The 9,221-nt window shown below is 50.2% G+C and overlaps 5 protein-coding genes across 5 annotated transcripts; 2 read left to right on the plus strand and 3 right to left on the minus strand.

Moving 5' to 3' along the window:
• Positions 1 to 2,304: 2,304 nt before the first annotated feature.
• Positions 2,305 to 3,420, minus strand: PPTG_17833 (hypothetical protein; the record flags this gene model as incomplete). Its single annotated transcript, XM_008915876.1, has 2 exons — positions 2,305 to 2,612; positions 2,682 to 3,420. 2 exons carry the CDS (start codon positions 3,418 to 3,420, stop codon positions 2,305 to 2,307), a joined length of 1,047 nt encoding a protein of 348 aa, XP_008914124.1.
• Positions 3,421 to 3,968: 548 nt separating this feature from the next.
• PPTG_17834 (hypothetical protein) lies at positions 3,969 to 4,242 on the minus strand (the record flags this gene model as incomplete). Its single annotated transcript, XM_008915877.1, has 2 exons — positions 3,969 to 4,072; positions 4,149 to 4,242. The coding sequence occupies 2 exons, from the start codon at positions 4,240 to 4,242 to the stop codon at positions 3,969 to 3,971; spliced, it is 198 nt and encodes a 65-aa protein (XP_008914125.1).
• Positions 4,243 to 5,096: 854 nt separating this feature from the next.
• PPTG_17835 (hypothetical protein) lies at positions 5,097 to 6,068 on the plus strand. Its single transcript, XM_008915878.1, has one exon. The coding sequence runs from the start codon at positions 5,185 to 5,187 to the stop codon at positions 5,947 to 5,949; it is 765 nt and encodes a 254-aa protein (XP_008914126.1). The 5' UTR covers positions 5,097 to 5,184; the 3' UTR covers positions 5,950 to 6,068.
• Positions 6,069 to 6,548: 480 nt separating this feature from the next.
• PPTG_17836 (hypothetical protein) lies at positions 6,549 to 7,413 on the plus strand. The gene has a single exon (XM_008915879.1). It carries the CDS (start codon positions 6,607 to 6,609, stop codon positions 7,327 to 7,329), a length of 723 nt encoding a protein of 240 aa, XP_008914127.1. The 5' UTR covers positions 6,549 to 6,606; the 3' UTR covers positions 7,330 to 7,413.
• A 491-nt stretch (positions 7,414 to 7,904) lies between these two features.
• On the minus strand, positions 7,905 to 9,221 carry PPTG_17837 (hypothetical protein). Its single transcript, XM_008915880.1, has 2 exons — positions 8,379 to 9,221; positions 7,905 to 8,311 (listed from the first exon to the last, which is right to left on the minus strand). Exons 1-2 carry the CDS (start codon positions 8,717 to 8,719, stop codon positions 8,143 to 8,145), a joined length of 510 nt encoding a protein of 169 aa, XP_008914128.1. The 5' UTR covers positions 8,720 to 9,221; the 3' UTR covers positions 7,905 to 8,142.

Genomic DNA, 9,221 nt, shown 5'->3' on the forward strand with positions numbered 1-9,221 from the left:
CTTTACATTAATGTCGTACGAATGTCGACCGAGGTTACGCTTACGCAGTACCGTAGAATTAATCCGTTGAGGGCTGTCTATTACCTCATTCTGAGGTATTCCCAGTATTAATACAAGTCCTACAATGGTCTTTAGGGTGATGTGGGAAGTAACCGGGAACTTGTGATGGTATAAAACTAATGCCGTGCCGTGCCCGGAGAAGCTCTGAATATTTGCGTATTAGCGCTTAGTTCAACTACTGTAGTTTATTTGACGTGACCAGTGGACGTAAGTTTGTTGCTGAGCAAGGCGGCTGAGGGCAACTTGCCACTTCTAAGTGAAATCAATTTTTCAGCCAATCAAGCTTCGGTATAAGGAATGTTGTGCGAAGGTCGCTTTTCACCGACTGGGTCAACATTCACTAATTTGAATAGACTTTAGGCAGGTAACAAAACATTCCGACTCTCGAAACAGTCTTTATGAGGAAATGCTAAGTTCGAATGGCCGAATGGGTACAGTTTATTTATTTATATAGGATCTTCGACGGTCCGCGATTGCCCCTAAAACTCTGAATATAAATATTCAGAGAACTGTGACAGTATTCGAGCATGTCTCGCAGCTTCATTCGCCATAGAGTAGTCTGGAAGGCGCTCTGATTTGGGGAAATGCTCCAGTAGCCATTTCAAAGAAGCCCAGCTACCTTTAGCAATCGCTCGCAGCAAAGGATTCCCGAACGTGTCAGAGAGTTTTTGATCGAAGAGATACTACATTATCTCAACGGTGTCGCTGTTTACAGCATTACTGAATAAGTAATTGCGTATAACCACATATCGTGTTTTAAAGCGAATTTCATGCTCAAGCGGGTGCTCCACTAACCACTGTTGAGTAGCCAGTTGGTCGTGCTTACAAGCAAGGTTCATAGCATTCCACCATCGACAAAGCGCGTGATGTTCTGTACGCAAAAACACGTGTGATTGTGCAAGGCGCTTCATGGGATCCAAGCGTCCACTTTCGCCTAAATCCCAAGTCTCAGTTGCGCTCAAAGCATCGCGTTGAAAGTATCCACAGTCCAGTTATACTGGGAATACCTCAGAATGAGTTATGGACAGCCCAAACAGGATTAATTGCGTGAGCGTAACGTAAATGGGTCAACGTTCGGACAACATCCAAAATATCGTACTTAGTATGTGATTAAAAGTTCTAAGAACATGTATTCCCAGTGTAAGTCGCAGACGATCTAGTAGCTCGACGAATCTGGGGTGAGGACGTAGCCCGCTGTAGTCCAAAATGCATCGACCACGAGGAAAAAAGAAACTCAGCAAGTTCTAATTCACCACCGCATCGAGCGCAAATAATAGCCTTGACGATTTCTTGTCCAACGTCGTCAGTAGTGTCGAGGAGGGAGTAATGGTGGTTGTTATATAACCATCAAACCACCTCGCAGTGTTTACTCTCGATAGTCTCACCAAGTTCAAACGAACCAGAAAACGCGGTTACCAGCAAACCAATGGTGGCTAGAGCTTTCGCAGACTTGATAGACTTCGTTATCTTGCCCGTCCACATTCTGCTGTCCAACATCATGTTTTAATAATAATTTCAGTAAATGAAGACGCCCTTTGCCAGAAGCAGCTTCCACTACATTCTAGGGTACGTCGCAGTTAGAAAAAAAACGGCTAAATGTCCACTCCAGAAGCTCCAAATCGTCTCGACCGACAGCCAATTCGACTAGCTTGACAAATTGCCAGCGGTAATACTGAAGATCCGATCGAACGTAGTTAGTAATAATCCAATAGGCTTCCGTTGAGCAACCTGAGTGCAGCTAGATTCCCATATCCACTCCAGCAGTACAAAGGAACTGAACTTGTAGGAGCGCCTGAGTGACAAGCCTGGCGCTGGTCCAAGATAGGAACAGGGAAAACAATCAAGATCTTGCAACGTCAGAGGGTGCTGCAAAACAGTTTTTCACACTTTGTAACACAAACGGCATTGTGCTTAGACTGCATGGCGGTATTGGCTTGCTATTATCGCTGGTGGATGGAAATCGAGCATTACTGTTTTTCTGTGAGAATTCCATGAAGAAATCCCAGTACAGAGAAGAATAAAAAAGACTGTTTTAAGAGAACCTGGTGCTCCGCTCGATGGCTGTTGCTTCTTCCACTGCTGTCAGTCCTCTGGTATTCATGCACAACCCGCACAAGTCCTTAAGAAAACAGCAACTTCTAAACTATGAAGCAGTTGCAGGTGGAAGATTCGTTGTATTTCATACAGTTATCTATCTCTATCCGCACCGTGTCATCGGCACGAGGTAAAATGATAAAGAATTCTTCACTCGAAGAACTTGGTTGCAAACGTCAAGTACGCCGTGTGTCCACGGATCTCGTCGTCCTTCTTGGCCACAATGTGCTCTCCCACTCCACCAGGCACGTACTTGCGCTTGCGTCCGCCATTCTTCTTGCGTTCCTTCTCCTTCTCCTCTTCCGTCTTAGTATCATCTACCTCCTTGTGCTCGATTACAGTCGAAGCAGCAGATCCATTCTCCGTCTTCACCTTCTTGCCGAAACCAAAGTCCGGCACCGGCAGATCAATCCGTCGCGAGTTGTACGGCACCAACCTCGTCTCAATCGTGCGAATTACTGCAACACACACAAGCATTAACACCTGTCCAACCTCCAAAAAAAAAGCATCACAAGCTCTTTACTTACACTCAAAGTTGGCGCTTCGCAGTGCTCCACACGTCTTCTGTACTTGTTCAATGCAGGGCGAGTAGGAGGCGAAGAATCCTCCCTGTTTCAGCATTTTCGCAGCATGACCCACCGCCTTCCAGGGGCTGGGAAGGTCCAGAAACACCATATCAATAGTTCCCTCAAGCTCCACTGGAAATCCCTGCTCGCATGCGTCTCTGCAGTCCACTGTGATGACACTCTCAAGTCCGTTGCGCTTGAACTCCTCACGGGCGATCTCTGCTCTGTGCGCATTGAACTCGAAGGTGAAGACGTGACCGTGAGGCGCCACTGTGCGTGCAAAGCTGGTGGTGAGCGCACCGCTGCCCGTACCGGACTCGACGACGCGTGAGCCTGAGCGCAGTGCTGCCGCAAACATGATGGCGCTGGCGTCCAGTGTGAAGACGATCTGCGTGCGATGACGCAGCGCTCGGCTCCAGAGCTCAGGCGTCGGGGCCAGTAAAATGAGGTAGCCGCGAGCATTTTTCTTCCTCGAAATGATCTTGGAGCCAAACGGTTGGCCGATCATGTCGTTGTGGTAAAAGGCTCCGTGGCGATTCTGGTAGATGGCGTCGCGCTGTGCGTAGCAGTAGGTGAGTGAGTTGTGTGTCTCAAAGAGGATGACAAGCGATCCTTCTTCAATTAGAGGTGGAGATTTCCACATGGAGTTGGGGATGGTCGTCACGGACGCAGCGTTCACTTCGGCGGAAGGCATCGCCATGGTGACGACTGGTGTTTGTTGATGTTTCTGGTGGCGTCAGTGACTGGTGTGGTGTACGTGATAGACGACATTAGCGCGACATTGGGAGGAGACTCTTTACCTTCGGAAAATGATTGGAGACCTGTGAAAATGGATTATTGAAGCAGCGTGTACCACGTAAAGCGTACACATGTGGCTACAGCTGGCAGATCGCAGAAAGATCAGACGCTTGCATGCAGGCATGGAGATCGTCCCAGCAAACGTGACGTCGAGGTTCTTATTCGTACATGCTGACGTCAGCAGGGCAACGACATTAATATAATGAAGAAGAGTTGATGGCTAGGTAGTTTACGCACTTGGGCTTTTTATAATGGTTTCGATAATTTATTCTTCTGGTTGAGCTCCTCTACAGCTTCATCCTCGTAAGGTAGCATCGCATCTTCATGCAAACACCGACGCACGCTCAGCAAATACACCACCCACGACATCATTCAAGCTCTCTGCTACGTGCTTCTCTCTCCTCAATCAACTTCCGTTGCTAAAACGTCGCTGATTATTCTCCGCTCGGTCTAGTTCTCCTCAGAGCTGTCGTAGTTGGGGTCGTTGCGGTCGACGGCCGCAATGGCGCCTTCCTCGTCAGTCGACACGCCCCAGTTGTGCGCACCGGCACCACCTGCACATTTATATAAAAACAAAGCGTTAGCCTCCTCCATAATTTTACTCCTGTGCTATTTCTGCTGTGCACGCACCTTTCTTGGGTCCAGCAGCAGCGCCCATAGGGCCACGTGACTGGCGGTCCTTGTGGTCGTTCTTCTTGTTAGCGAGTTCACGGCTCTGCGGCATGGCTGTCTTTGGTCGGATGTATCTAAGCTGCGCTTGGATCGAGGCTGGCTTGTTCACTTGGTTGCACTTTCAATTGTGAGTCTGAACGAGAAGATCGTAGATAGCTCTGCTTTTAGGGGCGACCCCCGGTCTTCTTCAATGTGCAGCTAACAGTCGTTCTGTATCGAATTGGTGGGGTGGATGGCATTGATCTCGAACAAACTCGAGTTTCTATGCAGCCGAATGTGGATCATCAGTTCTTGTCGCAGACAGTGTGTCGCACACAAATCCAGTGTTTAACACATCACCTACGTGGTCCACAAACATCCAACTTCAACTCGTGCACGAAAGAACGAAACGTCGCGAATGATAGTGGCACGCGGTGCCATAACGGACGAAAACGGCGCTTGCAACCATGCACTTTACACTAGTGCAGCAATGACGTTCTGGCTTACCTGTGGGTCTTCTTACTTATCGTTTCGCTATCGTTGCAAGATATCGCAGTGCTCGAGGCGGCGCAAAGCATTTTTTTTTGGCGATAGGTCGAGGCTGGCAAACGTGCCACATTTCACACCTGACAAATGACGGCGAGCAATCCAACCATACAGACTAGGATGCCCATCATGCAGTAGTTTGTCGCTGCATCCAGAGTCCGGACTTCAAATGGGGTCACGTCGTCGAGCTTCGATTTCAACTTAATCGTCACCTCGTCGTTGCTCTTGCAACTTTTGCTGTTGCTAACTCGCTTTGAAAGCCGGAAGTTAACCGCCGCAATCACTCGCATCTCGTCTCATTGGAGCCTCAGAGGTCGCTAGGTACGTCAGCGCGAGAGAATAGAGGAAGGGCCATGCGCTTCCTCGGGAGCTGTTGCCCTCGGTCATTTCCACTTGAACCAGGTGGTTGACGCCACATACACTGCAACGAGCGCTTCATTTCATCTTCGAACTCGTCCAAGAGCCTGCCATGAGTTTCCGAACACCCGTGTTTACTGCTGTGGACGTCGTGGTGCGCGAGCAAGACGCACTGGCTGGATGTCCACATGTGGCAGAAATGGTGAGCGACTACTTGGACGCCTCGCACAAGTGGACGATTGAGAGCGCTGCTTGTGCCGGGTACATGACGCTGCTTGAGCGACTTGGCAAGAGAGAATCGCCCGTTTCGCCTCGAGAACTGGATTGGGCGCTCCGCACTGCAGCCGACCGCGGTGATCTGAACGTCGTCAAGTGGCTGACCGCTTACCAGCCGGATATGGAGTGCTCGACGCGAGTTATGGACTCGGCCGCTCTACGTGGACACCTCCACATCATCAAGTGGCTACATCATTACCGGGACGAGGGCTGCACGACGGCGGCTATGGACAGCGCCGCTGCTTATGGACGCCTGGATGTTGTTCAGTGGCTACACGAAAACCGTGACGAGGGCTGCACGACTGCTGCGATGGACAGCGCGGCAGCTGGAGGACACCTGAAGACCGTGCAGTGGCTTGCGGCCAACCGCAAAGAAGGCTGTACGAGTGTGGCCTCACACTTTGCGCTGCTCAACGGCCATATGCCCATTCTAAGGTGGCTCAATGAGCAGAACGTGGAGGTGCAAGACTCCGACCAGGAGACGGGGAAGCGGTCGCCGACTTGTTGGTCTCGCAGGGAACGACGCCTGAGTGCCACGCTGCTGGAGGCGCCGAGACGCCGTCCTCGACGTATGAGCATGGGACTCTCGTGCCGGAACTGAATGTGGAGCTGGTTGTACGATGGAAGTACAGACAAGATGCGTATCATAAGGCTGGATCGAACAGCTCGTCGTGAGGGTTAGACAGAGTAACTATCATCTGCAGAAGTAATTAAACCAATAGTCAGATTTCGTGTTTCTTTTTTCTAAAACACCTTGCAAAATTTAAAGATGAAGTGTATTTGATATCCAGAGGCTGAACTTCAGCCTAAAACCTAGGTAAATATGTACATGCCTGCGAGGTTATAGTGTCTCAGACAAAGGGTCACCCCACACGTGCGGGGTCAGCAAGGCAGAGTTTCCTCAATCGAGTCTCGCTAAAGGGATCAGTAAAGTAGTTAGGACGTTTCCTTTGCTTATTACAGAGCTGGGTACGTGCGACAACTAGCGAATCAACGCAACTCAATCGAAACCGCATGCGATCAATAATCATCAGAATTTACACGTCGAATGGTGAGACGAAGTTCAGCTTTCCTATTCTAGTCATACATCTCCATCTGAGCAACCCATTGTCGTTCTTTTTAAGGGGTGACCAAATTCTCATTGTCGACAGCTTCGCATGTTGGTGCTGCTGAGTCCGAAGCGCACTTGCTCAGACGCTCATTTTATATTCAGCACACAACACGGAAAGTCCCACAGCAGATTACAGCACAACAAACCATGACGATGGAACGGATGATGAGTGTCGAGGTGGTTGTTAGAGATCAAGTCGGCCCCATTGCCAGTGGATTGGTGCCGGAACTCATCGAGTCCTTCTTGGACTGCTCCACTCGATGGACTCTCCAGAAGGCAGCATGCAGCGGATATCTATCGCTATTGAAGCGGTTGGGCGCTCAGAACGCAGAGATCAGTGACCACGGCTTCGACTGGTCCATGCGCATTGCAGCGACTGAAGGCTACCTTGATATCATGAAGTGGCTAACAGCCTACCGTCCCGAGATGAAGATCTCGACTCGAGTGATGGATGCAGCAGCATTGCGTGGTCACCTACACGTGATCAAGTGGTTGCACGAAAACCGGAGCGAAGGCTGCTCCGTGCACGCTATGGACAGCGCTGCAGCGGGTGGTCACCTCGATGTTGTGCAGTGGTTGCATGAGAATCGTACGGAGGGCTGCACAACAGGAGCCATGGACACAGCCGCTGCTGGAGGGCACTTGGCCACAGTGCAATGGCTCTGGGCGAATCGCTCGGAAGGCTGCACGACAGTCGCTATCGATTTTGCGATCTATAATGGCCACTTCCCCGTCGTCAAGTGGTTCAGTGAGCTCGCAGATTTTCAACCACGACGTGCCAAGCACACAGCAGAAAAGACCAGCGACGATAGTGGAAATGCTTGCATCAAGAAGGAGCCTAGCGGCCAAGCGACGCTCACCTTTGAGTAAGGTATCCACATCCATATTTACTGATCTTGCACTGTTAGCCTGTAGCCAGCATGTACATTAAAGACAGCAATAGAGAACCGCAGCAACTTTATTCAGAGTCGTGGCTTCCCATAGAATGAGAAAACTCCGACCTTCAGTACCCTCTTATCCCGAGATTAGATACATGTTGAAGTGGCAGGCTGCCACTTCAACATGCCACCAGCAGGCTTTACTTGAGTAATGCAGTTACTGCTATGTAACAAAGAGTTCATGAGTTTAACAATTAAATTATTAAACTTTAATGCCATGCACGTGACTATTACAAGCTTTGGTCAAAGCAGGGCTATCAACCTTCTCGAATATCGTTTCCATCACTGCACTACTGTAGGGTATTTCTGTAGAGAACTTGTACATTCTCAAAGGTGCAAATCGCTTCTGCATGCTGTGCTAGTCGTGCTTGTGAACAGGTGCTGGCTTGAAGTCATGCGAGTCTACTTTACTGCCAAGGTGATTTCTTAGTGACGTGGTTACCACTGGATTCATTAGATTGTTTCCAGGTATATGCTCTCTTACAGCATGAAAGCCAAGACTCATGATTAATATAAGCAAAGCTGTGTTTATGAATATGGTCTTCAGGCGCCAACATACTGACACCGTAACTGGATAAGTTTTGATATGAGTTTCCGTCTCTTCTCGCTATACCGCAGAGACCAGGGAAGAACGAAGATGTAAAACAGCAAAAATAAAACTTGTGGGGGGAAGGCCAGCAGCCAACAAGAACCTGAGCAGACGTGTAAACATCCACTCGGTATCTTCTCCCCCCCCATCGCCCCTTCACATGATGGTGCACTTGGCCTTATTGCCACGTCGGGGCTGGTACTTCTCCAGGTACTTGAGCTGACGCAAATTGATGGCTCCACGCCGGAACTTGCGGATATGCTCCACGGCATTGATCGGGTCCAATCCGTACTCGATCAACGCGATGGCTACTAGCACGGGGGCTCTGCATTATTTAACAAAAATAGAGTCAGTATCTCATAATTTTAGGGCGTGAAAGTCTAACCACTCACCGTCCGAGTCCTGCGACGCAATGCACCGCAATCGACTTGTTGTTCTTGGAGTCAATAGCGTTGTCCTTAAAGCACGTTTCGACCAGATCAAGCCACTGATCCAGAATCTCCGGGTCGGGAGACTCGCCGTCGGGAAACTCGAGTTCGTGCACGTGGATACCGGCGGCTTCCACTGACTCGCTGCTGTACGTGACCTCGCAGGCGCGCACGAGGTCCGTGACGTTGTGCTTCTTGAGCTCTTTGAGGTAAATGTGCAGATTGCTGTCGTTGGGGGCGTCCATGATCACGAAGGACAGGTGCTCCCACTTGACCATGGTCGGCTTGTTCGTCGGCGCGATCATCGTGTCTCTCGGCAAGTTTCTATAGTAAAAATAGGTGGGTGGTCAACAGTCCTCTGGACTCGCTGCAAGGCACGCTTGTTCTTTTCTTCTTCTCTCTAGTAAGCAAGGCACTGTCGTCGCGTGTCGGTCGGTCTTGGCCCAGCAAACTTATCCCATCCGTTGACTGCGCCGCCGATTCGGTTGCTCGTCGATGACGTCACTGTCGGAAAGTGTGTGTTTACTCCTGACGGCAAGCTCGGTGCGGGGCTACTCTCCACTCCCACAACCAGTGGACTCGGCGAAGCGTCAGGGAACTCAGAGTTGCTCAATTTGGACGCCAGAGGTCGGGATTGACCGGTACAAAGGCGGCGGAGGGGATCAGCAAGACGATACAACACACACGCTGTGGGTGTCGAGTTGCTAGTTGCTGACGTGGGCGCGAGGGGCAGATAGAGGAGCGACCGATTGGAGCTGCTCGACTGCGGACTGCTTGGCTGGAGGGCGTTTTCTAGACTGAGAGACG

This window comes from Phytophthora parasitica (genome assembly GCF_000247585.1).
Source record: "Phytophthora parasitica INRA-310 unplaced genomic scaffold supercont2.76, whole genome shotgun sequence".
In the NCBI taxonomy this organism is placed as follows: Eukaryota; Oomycota; class Peronosporomycetes; order Peronosporales; family Peronosporaceae; genus Phytophthora; species Phytophthora nicotianae.